This window comes from Rhipicephalus microplus, chromosome 1, assembly GCF_043290135.1.
Source record: "Rhipicephalus microplus isolate Deutch F79 chromosome 1, USDA_Rmic, whole genome shotgun sequence".
Lineage (NCBI taxonomy): Eukaryota > Metazoa > Arthropoda > Arachnida > Ixodida > Ixodidae > Rhipicephalus > Rhipicephalus microplus.
Window position 1 is genome coordinate 154,731,416 of NC_134700.1, and position 18,649 is coordinate 154,750,064.

General features: G+C 43.4%; 2 protein-coding genes across 3 annotated transcripts in view; both read left to right on the forward strand.

Annotated features, from left to right (window-relative positions):
• Positions 1–15,772, forward strand: part of nmdyn-D7 (nucleoside diphosphate kinase homolog 7) — a 37,844-nt gene extending 22,072 nt beyond the window's left edge. For both annotated transcript variants that reach the window (XM_075871326.1, XM_075871330.1), the window contains 9 exons: positions 281–430; positions 748–866; positions 3,323–3,378; positions 6,001–6,103; positions 10,080–10,144; positions 11,886–11,954; positions 13,857–13,970; positions 14,528–14,635; positions 15,683–15,772. In XM_075871326.1, coding sequence (XP_075727441.1) covers positions 281–430; positions 748–866; positions 3,323–3,378; positions 6,001–6,103; positions 10,080–10,144; positions 11,886–11,954; positions 13,857–13,970; positions 14,528–14,635; positions 15,683–15,715 — 817 coding nt within the window. In that variant the 3' untranslated portion in view covers positions 15,716–15,772. The remainder of the gene's footprint in view (positions 1–280; positions 431–747; positions 867–3,322; positions 3,379–6,000; positions 6,104–10,079; positions 10,145–11,885; positions 11,955–13,856; positions 13,971–14,527; positions 14,636–15,682) is intronic.
• A 2,014-nt stretch (positions 15,773–17,786) lies between these two features.
• The window catches only part of dlp (glypican dally-like), a 169,243-nt gene continuing 168,380 nt past the window's right edge, over positions 17,787–18,649 (forward strand). The window contains exon 1 of the mRNA XM_037430016.2: positions 17,787–18,174. Coding sequence (XP_037285913.2) covers positions 18,015–18,174 — 160 coding nt within the window. The 5' untranslated portion in view covers positions 17,787–18,014. The remainder of the gene's footprint in view (positions 18,175–18,649) is intronic.

An 18,649-nucleotide genomic window follows, 5' to 3' on the forward strand; every position in this document is an offset into this window, starting at 1 on the left:
TGGGAGCCATCTGCACCCATTCTGTTGTCAAAAAACGGCGGTAAAAGAAACACAAATGGTTAAGTGCACTGGGAGAGGAATCCACAGTTGTTCCGCCACATGTCGCGTCGCTATTTGTTGATTCTATATAGAAAGCTTACAATGTGCATAGAAAAGAGAGATGAACAACAGCAAAAGGAACATGGCACCATAGTCACGCACACAACAAACATGCGCACACACTGCTGTTGTTTGTTCGTTCTTTTGTTTCTTTTTTTAATTTGTGACATTACCCGTGCAGTGCCGTGCTCGTGGTGAAACCAGCTAATCTGAGGAAACTGGGAGACGTCTGGGCGGCTGTCGAAACCTTGGGCGCCACGGTCTGCAAGGCTGTCATGCTCCGGTTGGCTCCGCAAGACATGAAGCTGCTGAGCGCAAACCCACTGGAAGCGTGAGTGGGTCTGGTTTGGGTACTTCCATCGCCAGAAAGCACCAGTGCCGTATAGTGATGACAGCATAGGCGCCTTCCGGATCACTCACTCACTCACTCACTCACTCACTCACTCACTCACTCACTCACGTGCTATTGAATGAACGAATGAATGAACGAATTATACCTCACCGTTCTCACTTTGACCGCAGTTCGAGTATACCATATACGTCTTAGACCTCTGCATGTCGACGTCTTATGTTTCAATAAGATGACGTACACAATGCGTACCCCTCTTACGATAAGGTATACTTCTCTTGCCCCATGCCCTCCCGCAGATTCGACGAAGGTCTCCTAAGTGGCCCCGTTGTCTGCCTCCAAGTTCTGGGAGAGAGGGTTCTCGCGAGGCTCAGGAGTCAGCCGGTGAAGAGAGGAAGCGAGGAACTAGGCGAGCAAGGTACGACTTGGCGACTTCGGAACAAAGCTCTCTTCAATTTACACGTAGGCGGGAGAATAAAATTAGTTTGCCGGAAATGAGAGAAGGAAACAAAGAAGTGTTTTGCACCATGTTCTGCATCCACGAGGCTGAGTTACCGTAAGAGAGCGTCTAGGCTGTTCTATACGGGTGCTACCAAATTACCATGACGATCGGCGTCATATAGCCATGCATTTGCCGTAATATATAGTGCCCGTTTTCGAAAGGCACTGCGCGACTGATAGGGAAATTGCCGTCGTTCCATTTTAAATACAGACGTCAGTATGGACCTACCTGGAAAAATTATACCTTGAAGCTGTGGGTAGCACAGTCTAGGAAATTTGAACTTTATTCCGAGAACGTTATCTGCTGCGCGTGACCAAGCAAGACCGTTTCATAAGCATGTGCGTGAACTTTGTGTAAATGTCGCAGTGCCGTACTAACACATTATTCTTTCGAAAAATCCAATGAATGACCGCTCCGTTACTTTTTCTTTATTTTTCAGCCTATTGTCGCTTTCGTATTTAGATGTCAGAAATAATTATTAAAATGCTGTCTGGCTTACTAGGTGGCTGATCGGTCGTCCGGTATGGTGGCTTAAGTTACTCGCTTTACTCGGTTTTCTGGTCTTTATAGATTTCTGGCTATTCGTTACCTTAACAAGCTTCCTTGACAAATGGGGTGTCCCTACTGATCGTGCAGCTGTCTTCGTGCATATGTCGATTGATTGATTGATATGTGGGGTTTAACGTCCCAAAACCACTATATGATTATGAGAGACGCCGTAGTGGAGGGCTCCGGAAATTTCGACCACCTGGGGTTCTTTAACGTGCACCCAAATCTGAGCACACGGGCCTACAACATTTCCGCCTCCATCGGAAATGCAGCCGCCGCAGCCGGGATTCGAACCCGCGCCGTGTGGGTCAGCAGCCGAGTACCTTAGCCACTAGACCACCGCGGCGGGGCAAAAATAACCGTGCATACGTCCTACAAGTTTGCTTCCCTCCAGCTTTCTTTCCCTCTTTGTCTCTCCTTCCCGAAGGAGCAGGCGCTGTGCTCCAATACGTGGGGGTTGTCAGCCTGTTCCTCCTCTATTGCCTCTGTGTCTTAACGTTTTTTGTGTATACAAACATAATAATAATAATAATAATAATAATAATAATAATAATAATAATAATAATAATAATAATAATAATAATAATAATAATAATAATAATAATAATAATAATAATAATAATAATAATAATTGTACGCAATGTACGAAACTTTGTTATATTTAGGTGTTTGATTTTACACGCATATATAAACAGAATGGCGACTTTTGAATTGACTCTCGATTTTTTGTGAACCCGGAATGTTCAAAGAAGGGTGCAGTCCTACGCCTTCCTTTTTTTTTAAGATTTCGATGACAACTTCGAAATTTCGACAGCCACTCGACAGCTTGCTGCTCCGTGCTGGCTGAGGAGAGAAACAGTGAACCTAATCTGGGCAGCTCGCAGTAAGCTCCCCGCTTAGTTGTTGCCTTAAACAGATGGTAGGAGGGGGCTCATTGTCCTCAGATCCCATGTGACGTACGTTTAGCATCCCTCATTAGCGACAGCATTTTAGAACGGTAGCTCTGCAGCGGCCACTGGATGAAAAAAAAAACAAATAATGTATAGCGGCTGTGGCTCTACTGTTACAGATTTTGAGCCAGAACACGCCTGATCAAGTAAATTGTACCACCGAGCTCATCCAAGCTTATCCCAGCGTCTCTGAGCCACTTCAGTGCTGCATAAAATTTCTTACGAATTGCCCAGGAGACGGCGCAAAGTTTTTGCTAGAGTTTGGCTATGAGCCCACACCTACCTTCCGTTCCATGAGCCTAGCCAGTCGTCACAACGACGGACAAAGAACTTCAGAAACACGGTAGTCACGCTGAAGAATAAGTGCGCTTGCATGCGCGCTTATTGTACTTATATGTGGTAACACCGAGAAATGCATGCTGCAGCTCAACGAAGAAAGTTTGTCGACACGATGCGCACTTTGGGAGCGCAGAGCGGCTATAGCACGTCGCCCCCAAAGCTGCTAGTCTTACTTCATGTAGGGTTTCAGTGTTTCTCTATCGCATTAACTGCTTCGCCATTGCAGCGTAACTGAGGATCTTCATTGAAGACGAGTAGCATAATGCTAAAGTGAATCTTGTAGAAGTATATTCTAAATATTGATTGCAACAATGACAGATTTCATTTATGTACGCTACTCTCAAGCTAGCCCGTTTTAACATCCTGCCATTAAGTACTTTTCATTACTACAGTGCACTAGATCTAGTATCTAGTACGTTCTATGATGGCTGCGTTCTCTATTTGTAATCCTGTCTCATGCTATATTTCGTCATATGTGGTTGTTCTTGCTATATAACATTCATTCGTTGTTTTTTTTTTTTTTTTTGCAAACAGCGGGCACACTGTCAAGTCTATGCTGGATCTCGAAGGACAAGCTGTCACACGAGAAGGTTTGCCGAAAAATTCACTGCAACACCACTTATAGATATATTACTTTATAAATTAAATTCTTTAATGCATATAAACAACAACACATTAGTATAGAACTCTCTTTTTTGGTCCTTGGGTTGGGGGACATGTTTAGTAAAAAATGTTAACAATTTAAAGTGCTTGGCACTCAATACTGTGGGAGAGCATAAAGCTGTCCCGTGGGCCTCCCACTTGATGAGTGTGAAACGGCGCTCCTAAAGCACACCAAATAAGGGCTATTTTGCAGGAAAGCTACACTTTGAACGGGTTCACTATGACAGGCTTACGATGAAGTTTCATTAATTATCCCCCCCCCCCCCATTCTCCATCCCCTTTGTATCTAATAGCTGTTGGATCAAACGCTGTTGTAGTCAACAGCGTTGGGTGTTGACTCGACAGTACATCTATTTTCGAGAAAGTCATCGCGCTTTTATGTGGCCTGCGTCCTCCAGCTTTTGGGACCAATTTTTTTTAGAGGAACGCCACAGTACACTGACCAACTGTCTGCCTCGGTGCAATCTTCGAGTGATAGAGTGATAGCTTATAATAGCACCGTGAACATTATGATGCGTTTACGCAGGTGGGAAGTGCATGTATGAATCTCTACATATAACCATACAAGGAGGCGATGTCCATCAAGGTTGTGCTCTTGTATCCTCATGTAACATTAAGCTGTGTGGGATAAAGGTCTTTAGAGCAAGTATACTTTAAAGACTTTGTCAGAGTCCCGTCTATCTCTCTAGTATCCAAAGTATGAGTATGGTGTGGTAAGATGAAATTTATTCGGGTCCCGAAGATCATTAGAGTGACTCAGGTAGTTTCCACGCTGGGACATAAGGTTTAACCTTACCGCCTTATCCTGGACCTTCTGGACGGCCTGTGCTTGATATAAAAGAGCTCCACTCTGAAAGACTCCTTAGCGACTAGTCTGTTTCCTGATTGTCGCAGTCTAGCTTATATTTTTGACTTCATAGGATTAGGATAATCGGGTTGATCATTCATGCATGCATAATCTGAGCGTTTTTATTTGCAAATTCAATCGAGGTCACTTTGAATCGGTTGTCAGGAGATAAAGAGTGTGCAGTTGATGAAATGATTATTTAATTAGAACTAGTAAAATATTCTGTATGAACCAGGAAACGGATTCATCATGATTCGGGAGGGGGGGTGGAGAATAATTTCAAAATATTCCACCACCGACGTTTCTTGCGTTCGGCATACAAAAAATGGAGGCAGCGATGTCTCAAATATGAGGCGACGTCGTGAATTTTGATGGGGTGCCGCGGAGGCATCATCGTGCTTCGACGGGATTCTCGAGCTAGGGTAAAATCAGACTTCATTGAAACAACAAGAACAAAAAATAGCCAAATCCGATGAAATTGATAGCCCGCTTTGTTATGTGCGCGGAGACGTGCAGCTGTGTCACGACAATTACAGAACCGTATTTTGTAGGAGCCTTGTTTTAGGCCGCACCACCAGTTCAAAGAGTGCACATCAAGGATCGTACAGTTCAGATCATTTGCTCTAAGATGATCCATTACGACAGCATGAATAGAAAAACAAAAGGCAGGATGACAGCCTTGCATTTCATTTTTAAATGTCCGTGTCCTTTGTAGGGTTGCCAAAGTCGATGCTTGGAGGAGTGGGTTTGACATACTTGAAATAAAAACGGCATGAGACACAGATGGCGAGTAAAGGAATTACACTGAGAAGAGGACTCGCTTACAAGAAGGTTCATCATTGACTTGCTTCTGCCATTTTTATCATATTTCTTTTTTTGTTAAGACTGAGCCGCCTTGGATTACGCGATTGCGATGACACCTTGTTTTAAGGGAGCCCTGTTGCCCGCATCCTCCTTTCACTGATCCTCTGTGTTTCACGCAGTTTTTCTTTCCTTTGTAAGGGCTCCAGTTGCGAGTATTGTAGTAGAATCATCAGAACATTTTCGGGGCTTAACGTATACTAGCTGAGGCGAAACGTCATGCATATGACAAGCAGCCATGCTGAAATACTATATAGTAAGTGCAAGTAAGAGGATCTTCATAAATTCAAGGGAGAGAGACGGAGATTAAAGAAGGGATAGAAGAGGGGGCCAAAACCTAAACCTTCTATAGCTCCAAGGAGGTGCTTCTTAGACGATACGCCGCAGCGCTTTGGAGAGCTGAGGCTCTGTAGACTACACTCTATAGTATGTCAAAGCGTGCTAGCAAGTGCATGACAGTTATCTAGAAAAAAACACCTTTTTACAGGCTGTGAAAGTGTACACTTTGGCCGGAGCTATAGGTTGGGCAGGTATTTGAAAAGTCATAGCTGAGATGAAGTGTGGTTGTCATCATGGTCAGTTGCCGTGGGTTCATTGTGCCGTTTTTTTTACGGATCGCTCGGTTCATTGCTGTTTTAACGAGTGAACTCACTTCTGAGATAACCTGTGTGACTAAGAAATGATTGGGACACCCAAGTAAACTTGAGCAAAATGTATTTCGCAAAAGTACAATATTATTTCACCCAGCTGTGTTTCAGAAAGTTTGTGCAAATGATCTTTTTAAGGTGTTATAAAAGTTACGTAAGTCTACAGTTTATTTATTTATTTATTTATTTTTCAGGAATCCGCGTTGCTTTTCGGAACCCAATTCGAGCGCCACTGCAACACAGCAATTTTTGAAAACACGACCTGCTGCGTCGTCAAGCCACACTTGTTCAGAGATGGTTCGTGCGCATTTTCTTCTTTAGTTTTACTTTTAAGAGAGAAAACGATACAAAGACTTTTTTTGCACTTCCCTTCAGGTCAAGTTGACAACCAAAAGTGCACGTGGCACTTTTGGTTGACGCCTTGTTTTCTGTAGATTTTGTCAGGCGACGGAACAAGAGCACACATTATGTAAACTGTGACCATGGTTGCTCGGTAAAGTGGCCATGTGCATACTAACCACGGGCGTCGGAAAGGGTTGGCAACGTGGGATAGTGAAAGTCGAAAGCAGACGGAACAAAAAAGACAATTATCGAATCTCAGGGGTGCTCTAATAATACAGAAATGACCACAAATAAAGCAAAAGTTGCACAAATGCACTTACCATCGATCAGCACCAGCGAGAATTTTAAGCGACGTGATTTTATATGGAAGTGGGAGTCACAAGTGATTCGTTCACAAGCCCCGCCGCGGTGGTCTAGTGGCTAAGGTACTCGGCTGCTGACCCACAGGTCGCGGGTTCGATTCCCGGCTGCGGCGGCTGCATTTCCGATGGAGGCGGAAATGTTGTAGGCCCGTGTGCTCAGATTCGGGTGCACGTTAAAGAACCCCAGGTGGTCAAAATTTCCGGATCCCTCCACTACGGCGTCTCTCATAATCAAATGGTGGTTTTGGGACGTTAAACCCCACAAATCAATCAATCAATTCGTTCACAAGTTGCAAATACTAAAACGTCGCTTGCAGTCCCCTGGCTGTGCGACTCGTCAAATTGTGCAGGGTTCTTTTTTTTTTTCGTGTGGTGTCACCCAGTGGGTTATCATAGCAACCATCTAATGCTTAGTTTGAGGGCGGGTGTCCAAGTGCCGTCTGTCATAGACACGTGACTGGAGAGAGATGGCTAGAAAAAATATAGATGTAAATCTTCGTAAGTGCATGTTATGGTTGGGTACTAGAAGAAAGCGGATAACCACTAGGGTCCGTGGCTTTCAATTCTGAAGTCGCGTAGGTTCGCACTGCGCCGCGCTTTTTGCATTTAGGAATAATCGTTACTAACCAGCCCGAATGGCTGTTTTGATAGGTCGACCTATCTGGCTGAAGGCTGGCTAGGTTCTTTTTTGTTTTGCTTTTTAAATAAAGTGTACCTTTCTCTCTGACGAACATCGAAACACTCGCAGGGTCCCTGTTACGTCCGCCTCAGTCGACTCGAAAACGAAAGCCACCTTATTTTCCTTCTAAATCGATATATTAAATCTCCCACACGACCCTTCCGAAAGCGTCCTGCACGTCGCCTTGTTTTGCACTGCCTCTCCCATAGGCCGACCTCGGGACAAGCAGGGATGTCATGTGGTGATGTGGCCATACGACGTCATGATGACGTCACAAATTTTGGCTATATGTGGCGTCGTGGTGACGTCATGCGGTGACGTCAGCACGTGATGACTTTTTCATAAAGTCTCGTTGACGCCGCGGACGGGGGATGCCGACGCCGGACTTTGGTCAACTTTCACGTTTGATTAGGCATGTGAGGCTTTCGCTTTGATATATCAAGGCGAAATTTACCACCTCGAAACGTATAATATAGTATATATACGTTTCGAGGTGGTAAATTTGCAAGCTCGCAACGTTACAACACATTACAGCGAGCGCCAGTACGTTTAATACCTTAGTTATCACGTCTCTGGGAACTATAGCTTCAGACTGCACAAAACCGTCGTCTCAAATGACTGACACGCACGCAGAAAATCACCAAACTGTTTGTACATTAAAGGGGCTGGGGGGGGTGCCTTTCGCGAATTTCTGACATCTGATTTTCGCGATTTCACCAGGCATTGCCAGGAAAAAGCTTTAAAACTGTCGAATTTTCAGCAGCAAATATGTCGAGCCCTCGGTGGTGCTTGTGTTTCCTGGTTCGGCTGCGTCATGCCTTGTAGAGGGAATCGACTGTTTCAATTTGTGTTGCAACAGACCATAGGTCGGGAAAAAAATTTGAAGCTCACTAAGACTCAATCGTGAATTGTATCTTGCGCTTTGGACTCACTCGGAGTCAGACTATCGGAATTCTCAGGAGCCAGGCTCAGTCGCACCGCTTTTTCAGCTGGACTAACCCATGCACAAAATCTCAAAAAATATTACTCGCCCTTGATTCCATACTAACTGAGACTAAGTCTCACGGCTCGATCTGAGTCTGAGTGAGTCCGACTGAGTAGACTCAAGAGTTCGTTAGCCTATAGAATTAGCTTGTTCCACCGTGTCTTCAAAGGAGAACAGCGGTGATTTTTCGATATTCACCGATTTCAATAAAACTTTGAACTCGTGTTCTCGTTTTACTGTGGTTATATCTGGCGAATTCTGCAAGCGTGAGTCGTTTAGTTTTTAGAAAACCAAATTTAAAAACTGTTAGCCCATTCTGTAATCATGCTTGTAAACGCGCGCCAGCCTGTGTATGTGACGTATACAAGGGCCCACTCTTTCAAAACCCCGATTTACCTATAGCAGATGGATGCAGCACGGGCTTTTTTCAACGAGGCGACCACGACACGAGCGCGGTTCAGTTTTCTCAGCTGCATACGGCGTGTTAGTAGTCGTTGACGCCGGGTCTTGCAAGCATGCACAATATTAAGCAACGAGGAGATCCATTAGGGGCACGTCAAATGCTTCACGTGCCGGAGGGTTAAAATGAAAAGGCGATGCTTCCACGCTCGGATAGTAAATGCAATCATCGCCGAACTTGTCACTGGTAAGTTCGGACGAGTTGGCACAGCTTGAGTCTGCGTCCGATGACGTCGCAAACTTGCTTTTCGCGTGTCTGAAGAGGCACGTGATCTATGTTTACAACCCTGGCTAGCCGTGGTGGTGTATATCGGATGTCTGGACGTAAACGCATATGGATATAGTGACGCCATTTCATACCCACCATGGAGGGTGGAGCAGCTTCCTGTTTCGGTTTCCGTTTTTGACTCAACGGGTGTCTGGTCAAAAGGAACCACCCTAGCTGTTGCAGGACTGTTAATACTATGTGAAAACCGCATTATCTCAGTATGGTCGAGAATGCACCAGAGTTTCTCTTTAGCACCAACATATCACGTAATCAGCGTTCTTCTTGGCGCCGTTTGATACAGTTCCTTGGAATACGAGTTATAGTGGTTACAAATGAGTCAGGACATTTTCTTAGAGGAGATGGCAGCTTCAGCTATATTTACGAAGAACTTGCCTGAAAGAGTTGGCGGGGGCAAATCAAGGCACCGCCTTAGCTACGTCATTCACTGCTCTGATCAACAAATATTGAAATGGTGTATCAACGATACTGCTGTGTAATACGTGTGAGCAGACGCAGCTATAATCCTGAATCTAGGTAAGGCTGCTAGTGAAGCTAAAGATGCGTAGATAGGAACATAGGTCGACTCATTAAGATTCATGCAAGAAATATATGTTGGCTCACTCGGACCCAGACTCACCATACATCTCCTGAGCCGGACTCATTCGGACTCAAACTCACTAGATATTACTCATCCGTACTGACTCAAACTTGGAGTCATGGCTTGTTCTCAGTCTGAGCGAGTACGAGTGAGGTGACTCATGGGTACGATCGCCGACCTATGACGTGCTGATAGATGGGTATAAGTCGGTTGTGCTTCCCTATAATCCAAACTAAAACTGTTCTTATGAAAAAGGCAAATTAGTACTAAAACAAAGATACGACATGGCATCTAATATTTTCAAAACACTGAGAAAGTGCGATCTATTGTCAACCGAATCATCTATATAGTTATCTGACAGTTTCTAACTCATCTTCTGCATTGCACATTCAGTTGCGTTGGACATCCGGTTGCGTTGGATATTCAGTTGTGTTGGGCATTCGACCTCAGGCGGAAATTATCGCATCTCGTAGCGAATTTTGCCTCAATCGTTATTAAAGCTTTGAATCCCCATATTGTGGTTTTTAAAGACAAAATCCCAGCAAATGTTGTTTTCATGATTATGTAGTTTGCATTACAGGGAACGTCAGCACTGCGCTGCGCAAAATACTTACTTCGGACTTTGAAGTTACAGCGCTACAGATGGTGAGTGGTTTTAGAGATTCAACATCCTCATTCTAACATGAATTCTGCGCATCTCGCTAACAGCACGCCATACGAAATCAGTGTGGACGAAAAAAAGCCATTTCATCTCACAAAACAGACCAATGGGGTCAATGAATGGCGGCCAAACGAAAGCAAACTTAGGTTATAGGTATTCTACTTTGTCCGATTTAGTTTAGAATATACAATATGGCCAGATTACTATGCATGTGAAAACTTTATAAACATCGGCAAACGGAGGCTTCACGGCTTTAGAGATCTCTTGGAATAGGAATAAAGCGGATGTGAGGCACATTTAAGAGATAGCGATGGTTTCAAAAACAAAATCATGATATGAACTGTAGTTTTGTCGTCTTCGCTGCTGAATTGGCTTCCTGAAGGCGCCGTCAAAGTATGCTAATAGTAACAATTCGTTAACGCTTAATAGACTTATGCAAATATTCACTTCCTTTTACTGCAATGCAACAAGTGCGCTTCACCCTAGTACACAAATTTACTGCAAAAAAGCCAATAAAAAACTCCGTGTAGCTTTTTTTTTGTTTTTTTCTTACCTTTAGCAGTGAAAGGCAGGAAACTAAGCTCGTTATAATTGACAGCTCGTAATAATCTTTAATAGTCTTACTTTTCTTTTCACAACATGCGCACATGTAAAAAAAAAAACAATTACTAATAAGCAATCTGCAAAGTGGCTTTGCCTGCAAACAGTAATGCCTAACAAGGAAAGAGTAAATGTGGACGTGTGTTTTCTGGTTTACGTTAGTTATAGCGCGAGAACAAAACGACGACACAGAGATAAAAATGACACGAAGGACACGACATTCTTGTCTCTGTGTCATCGTTTTGTTCTCGCGCTATAACTATCGTCATGCCATGCCAACTAGCCCAAACTGCCACACTTCTGGTTTACGTTTTGTCGCCTGCTTCATTCTTCGAAGAACTTGCAATGCCCATTTAGACAACACTACTTTTCAACGAAAGTTTGCCACTATGAGTTTCTGAACTCTCTTTCTTTCTAGGTGCGAGCACTGCTCTCTCTCTCACTTTATATCTCTTTTTTTTTCATGAAGTATTAAAGGCGTGCGAACAACGCGAACAAATGTTAAAGAAACAAAATAAAACGAGAATCTTCTTCAGGGAATATTTTCTTTGCTAGACGTAACCTATGAAACCAACAGACAAGTAAGTTAGTGAAATCACAGGGAATATCATTTGTTTAAATAACGTAATATAATGCGTCATGTATAAATATGTAATGGGAGGATTCAAAATAGACAAAAAAGCACAATTTACGTCATTGGGATCATAACCCAGAGCCTTCGAATTGCGCGAACATGCATGCCGAGTAATGTAGACGAGGTAGCACCGTCCGTTGCAGCTTGGCAGCATTGCACGCGTTATTCGGAGGTTGTGGCTTCGGTGCCAATGGACGGAAAGGGTCTTTTGTCCTCTTGAATTGCGCCAAGGTTGAATCATAATTATTTACAGTAAAGAAAAAAATGATGTCTTCTGTGCTTTCCTTGACTTGACTGTCACTTGGTTTCATTAGTGGTGATGGGCGAAGTCTCATGTATACTCAAGCATTTCTGTGCCAGTTTACTTCGCGCCCGTGTTGCTCGTGCTCCTTCAACCTGCCATGGAATCGTAAGAAATATTCCGAACGTTAAGCATGTTAGAATGCATTTTTTCTCTGTGTTTTATATATACGTAATTTTTTATGCTGCAGTTTCACCTTGATTGCGCAAAGGTCGAAGAGTTTCTCTTGGTGTACAAAGGTGTCGCTCCAAACTACACCGTAAGCTTTTTGTTCTCTATCTTTTTTTCTACTTCTCCTAAGAATATTTGGATTAGCATTAAAGCTAGTCTGGAGAACTAAGATGTAACACAAAAAAATTAAAAAAAGAGGTCCTTTTGCAGTCTTTTACTTCGGGACCTCCTTCTGTATAGTATCACTATGCGACCTTCGTACTAATTATAATCAAATTGATTCTGATCTTGATTCGGACCCAGAAGCCATCCTCCCCCTCCACACCTTCCACACATACTTGCCGCGTTTCGTTCCGGGCTCACTTTTTGTAACAAATTACGGGCTCACTTTTCGGCCGCATGGGATCGCCTACATAGATAAAACTCTGTAGCGTGACAAAACATGGACAGAGGAAGGAAAAAAACTTTTTCCCTATTTTCTTCGTCTCTCTCCTTCTGACTGTTCACAGCGCGGAAAAATAAACCAACCCACGAAGCAGGAGCGTTGCCAGAAATATTTATGTGTGTTCGTACGTATATGTCATCATCAACACCTTCTCTCTCCTTTTTTCTACGCCTTCCCCTTTCCTAACGCTGAGCAGCAGGCCTGAAAATAGAATCAGGCCGACATCTCAGCTTTTCTGTGACAATAAACATTTCTCTGCATGTGTGTTTCGGCGTATAGTATGCCCATGCAAAATTGAAAACCATCAAGGGAGCTCAATACCAAGGAAAACAGACCACACACATCGCACATACACACATACCGGATGTTTTTTTGTAATTATTTTTTGGTAATCTTTGAGCTCGATTAGTTCAAGCAGGAATAGTTTCTTACACGAAATATTGAAATACGTGTTCAATGAATCATCAGAATTCGCTTGTTAACTTCTTAAATAAATACTTCTGGATGCCTCTTGAAAGTTGTGGATTGTGAATTGTGCATGCACAATGCACATGCCCGCTATGATGAATTTTCCGAGTTGATCCCATCTTGGAGATGTCAATTCAGAAAGTGTATAACGAAGTGAATGGGCATTCCAGGAACTTCTGTGCTCAATGCTCAAAGCAGTTGTTTGTTCAAAAAGTCATGAAAAGAACAGTCGAGATTTAAGAATAAAGTATTGATTGTTTGGTGTTGCGCATCAAAGTCATGACATGATCTTGAAGCATGCTGACGTGGGTGACTTCAGATTAATCTTTTTTTTGTTCCACTCCGGGGTGCTTAACGGGTACGGCTATATATGAATGCGTGGGTGTTGCTGCATTCAGCTTGCATATAAATGTGGCTATTGCTGCCGGGAATCAAAACGCTTGGAACACCGATGGTGCACTGTAGCCAATGAATTATAGCAAGGGGAGTTCTACCGCTATAGTTTGATGGAGCATGTCTCGAAATCCATCCTCCATATTTTAATTTGGCTACACCCTCAGTCATCTTTCGACTTTATTCCACGTTGATATGCAATGCTGACGGGGAAACCACAATTCGTAAATAGAGACACGAGAGTGACACGTAATAATGCACTTATTGAAAGCGCAATCAGCAAATTTCAGATAATTAGCTGATTACGTATTTCGGTATTTTGTTGTATTGCGCTGTAGTGATATCTATCAATTGCCTCGATCAATTGAGACCAAGGATAAGAAGTACGCAACCTATTTCGGGTGGGTGGGTGGGGGCAAAATTTTATTGTTGTTCGGCAAGACGCACGTTAGTGCGAAGTGGGCGACTCCCATGTCAGGACCAGCAGGTCGCTTCGCGCGCCTGCTGGACGGCCTAAAGGTGGTCGGACAGGAGAGAGCTGCAAAGGGCCGCCTCCCACCTGGCACACTGACCCCGATACTACCTACCTCGGGTGATTCCGTAAAAATGTGTACTATATTTTAAAAAAAATGAAACAATTTGTTTTAACTTTTTTTTTTTTATTTACTGGCCTCTCCTCCGCAGACCATGGTGCAACAGCTGTGCAGTGGTCCGTGTCTCGCCATGGAAATCAGAAGCTTGTCGAATCCCGAAAACTCAGCTGTCAACTTCAAGGAGCTGGTTGGGCCAGCAGACCCTGTAAGAACATGTACTGCCAAGACATTTATTTCAAAATCTGCAGTATATATTTTCAATAAACAATACTCTGCCGTTCTAGCAGTTTCTGTGCACCAAAGGCGGGGCATCATATCAAACAAATGGCTTATTTTTACTTTGTTATGTTTTTTTTCTTTGCCTCAAATATATTCAGTTTTGTTTCATAGTGAAGTGCTACATCATAATATAAAGCCTGATTGCACTCAATTAGTTTTCTGGTAACTCGAACGGCATTGCTCTCCTTATTTGAGAAATGGACGAGGGACTCACAGTATCCTATTACTTATGAAATTCGACATTTTATTGGCGTGGTGCAGCCAGAAAGTCAACTGAGTTAGCTGTCATGCTAACCTGACCTTTTTCGATATTCGGTTTAAATAGTAAACAAATTTAGAAGAGACTACAATCACGGAGGTCAAATGACGGACAGCGAAGTATAGCGTATTGTCTGGAGCCCGGCGTACTCTGTTTACCCTGTTGTTAGGCCTACGTCGAAAACACGAAACAGTATACGCTGCTTTGTATGCTTTCATCGGCAGACTCTCGCGAGGAGGTTGTATCCGGATTCCCTGCGAGCCGCAGTGGGGAAAGACGCACACAGGAACGGCGTGCATTGCACGGACGTACCCGAGGATTCCGGGATCGAGGTATGTACATACGTACATGCCGCCATTCGCAGCTCGGCGATGTGTTATTACTCGCATAAGCGTGGTAAAGCGCTGGCCGATTTGTCGGCTTGCGAGCAAAAAAAAAAAAAAAAAACCGATCTGTTTCATCACGCTGTATAGATGTGACAGTATTCGTGGGAAAATGACAGATTTTCGTTCGTACCGGGTGCTTGCTGTCTTTCGTAATAACCATGTCCCAACGCACGATTGCCCGACACGTGCTTCCAGAACAAATATTTTAGCAGACGCTCAAACAAATATGCGACATTCTTTTATACATGTGGGAGTCACATATGCGTAGCACTCCTGTTGACTCTCTTCGGGAAAGCCATGCATTGACTCTCTTTTTGAAACCCGTGTGCCATTTTTAGCGTACACTCCTAAAACTCTGACTCTCTTTTATACTTGTGGGACTCTCTTTTACATGTGTACGTGTGCACGCACACGTACACACTTACGCACGCACACGTAGACGCATACAAAGCTGAACATTGCCACCTCTTCCGGCAGGTGGCCTAGAATTTAGACTTTTGGTCTGTTTTAAAACGCGCAAACAACGCGTACTGTGCTGTACGAATGAATAGCCGCCAACTTATAAGGAACATAAATGTTTTCTGACAGCGCGTGGGATCAAAACTTTTGATGCTGACAATATGTACTAGAAACCACGGACAATGTTTCCCAATGTCTCTCCAGGGCCTTTAGGGATATTATGAAATTTCAGAAAAATAGGCTGACGTCACCGAGTTGCAGATTTGCTTTTGCAATGAGTGACTGCTACGCTTGTAGTAATCGTTGTGCCCTTCAGTCATGCTGCTTTTGGCAAGTATACAAATTCGTCAAATAAGGTTCATATCTTCAACTATATTGATCTTTGGTTTCTCTATTTTTCACTATCACTGCGGCATGATACGTTTTAGCGACAGTTCGTTTTCAGTCTGCATGATATATAGAGACATGTTTTGAGCTCGAGCAGAAACTTCACTTGGATTTCCGCACTCAGCTTCTATATTGTTCTATTTGCAGGTGGAGTTTTTCTTCCATGGTGGAAAAACCTGATGCTCCATGGAAAATAAAAACTTCGTGATCTTCTTCGGGGCCCAGCCTCAAGATAAACTGTTCGTCTTCCTTGCAGTTGCATAAAAACTGCGATCAAATAAGAAATCAGTCATTAAACGAGAGCTGGGCACAACGGCAGACTAACTTAGGACAGTAATTTAACAAAGAGGCGGTACTTGAGCATGATTACAGAGTGTAAGGGATGACTTTTTACTAAGCGCCAACAAATCAAACAAATTAAGCAAGGCTTAAGTGAAGATCTACAAGTCTGATACCGACAATGGTATAGCAATATAAGTAAAAGACCAAAAGAACCTGAGCACACACTTTGCAAGTGAATAGGAAAGTGTAATACATTCGCCAGACTACATTAGGTGCATAAATTACATAAGTAATAAATTAACAATGCAACTTATTATTAAGCATGCATGTGTTTCCGCTGATAACACAACAATGCATCAAAAAATATGCTACCTAATAGTTACGCTATCCAGATAATTCATAGAAGTGTGTTAATGAACGTTCCACTGAAAAACAAAACTTGAAATGAATTTTTTATCACCAGCATTGCCATGTTGATATCTTTATTTGTTTCATTTCGAAAAGAGAAATCAAGTAAAGGAAATAATATTCACCAAAATGTCTTCTCAGAAGCCTATCTATCTATCTATCTATCTATCTATCTATCTATCTATCTATCTATCTATCTATCTATCTATCTATCTATCTATCTATCTATCTATCTATCTATCTATCTATCTATCTATCTATCTATCTATCTATCTATCTGTCTATCTGTCTGTCTGTCTGTCTGTCTGTCTGTCTGTCTGTCTGTCTATCTATCTATCTATCTATCTATCTATCTATCTATCTATCTATCTATCTATCTATCTATCTATCTATCTATCTATCTATCTATCTATCTATCCATCTATCCATCTATCTATCTATCTATCTATCTATCTATCTATCTATCTATCTATCTATCTATCTATCTATCTATCTATCTATCTATCTATCTATCTATCTATCTATCTATCTATCTATCTATCTATCTATCTATCTATCTATCTATCTGTCTGTCTGTCTGTCTGTCTTTCTTTCTATCTATCTATCTATCTATCTATCTATCTATCTATCTATCTATCTATCTATCTATCTATCTATCTATCTATCTATCTATCTATCTATCTATCTATCTATATATATATATATCTATCTTCATTTCAAAAAACTTGACTTGCAGGCTTGAGATGCAATAACGCTTCAGCAGTGCCATCGGTTACTTCTATGACAGTATTCATACATACACACTTGTATGTCAACATGCCACTTAGTCTTCAACAACATATTTGGCGGCTGGGGTATTCTGTATCTTAAACATATGTGTGCAGTAAAGGCCACAATCTAGAAATATCTACGTATGCACTACTTGATCTTACAACAAATTGAAACGTGCAGAAAAGACCCGCCAAAATATAGATTGAATAGGTATGAGACAGATGGCGCTGTAGCAGCTACTAATATCCCAGCTCTGCTGTTCGGATCCTCTTCGGGTGTTCGCGTGGTGTGTATGCTATAAACACTAAAAGACTAAATGACAGGCAGAGAAATACTTTATTAGGGTGCATGACTACACTACAATTTTGGTCATTCATGCTGTGTCAGCAGAACGGAGCATTCGAACCTCTAGACCCGTCACCGAACGTTCATTCTTCTGTGAATTCTCGACAGAAAACGATGTGATCGCAGTCGTTTTCTCAGAGGGCAGATATATGATCTCTAGATTGTCGCCTACATTATGCAAGTCTGTGAGATTTTTCGCTGTCAAGGCGCATAAATATATAGCGAGCGAAGCACTTCGGTGCGCAACACATACAATATCCAGCGTTTCAAAAGCTCTGCCGACAGCAGCGCCACCGCAGTTTGCCGCAGAGAGCCAGCCGCTTGCGCGTGGTGCTCGCTTCTCCTGGCTCAATTCGTCGCGATCTGCAAGCAACCCTGAGCATTGTTGAGCCGAGGAGAGAAGCGCTCCTCTCCCCGTAGCATTTGTTCGTGCGGGCGCGTCGGGTGCGGGATGTTGTGCTCCGTTTAAGGGCCCTGTTCGCCAAAAGTGTGTTGTGCTGTGGCGATCGCTGCAGGCCGTCGAGCAGATTCACCGCTCGAAGTTCAAGTCAGCTCCAGGAGCCAGGCTATGGGATACACCCGGACTACCTAGCATCGTCCCTCGACTTGCCTGCACGCCGCTCGGACACGCGCGCGCTCCTCTCTGGCCCCTCGCCGCGAAAGACGCCGAGCAATGGGGAAGCAGAACATGTTTGTGTTCGTGGTCGCCGCTCTGGTCGCGAACTTGTGGCACGCCGCCGAAGCGCAGAGCAGTGAACCCGGCTGCTCGGGCGTCAAGTACGCCTTCCAAGGGAAGGGATTCGAAAACGACGTCCCTTCGCGGGCCATCTCAGGTGAGCCACTGCGCATGACAATGACTTGCGTCTCGCCATCTATTCCTTCTTTTTTCGGGCCGACAGCCGCGTTACGTTCCAGAGTGATGCGTGTTCTCAGATAGGATGTCATAGTTCGAGCGATTGATCGCGCATTTGTACATTACGCGCGGTTGGACTGTTACCGTTCCATTCAGCATCTTCAGCGAATGAACGACCCCGCTCCTGCGAGTGAAACCGGGTGTGCTTCGGGCTGGTGATCTTTCAAAGGTTCAGGATTCGTAATGATAGTTCGTAAATATTATCTTCAAGTACTAAAATTTCGCCGCACTCGATATTGAGCTGTGATATCAAGCATCGTAGAACACCTTTATGCGTCACTCGGCGCCTTTATTTGGTGGTCAGATGATAAAAAGCTGAGACAGGGTATTGGCATTAAATTATGTGCGACCTGTCTGGGAGACACGATGAGTGATTCACTGTAAGCCGACTTAAC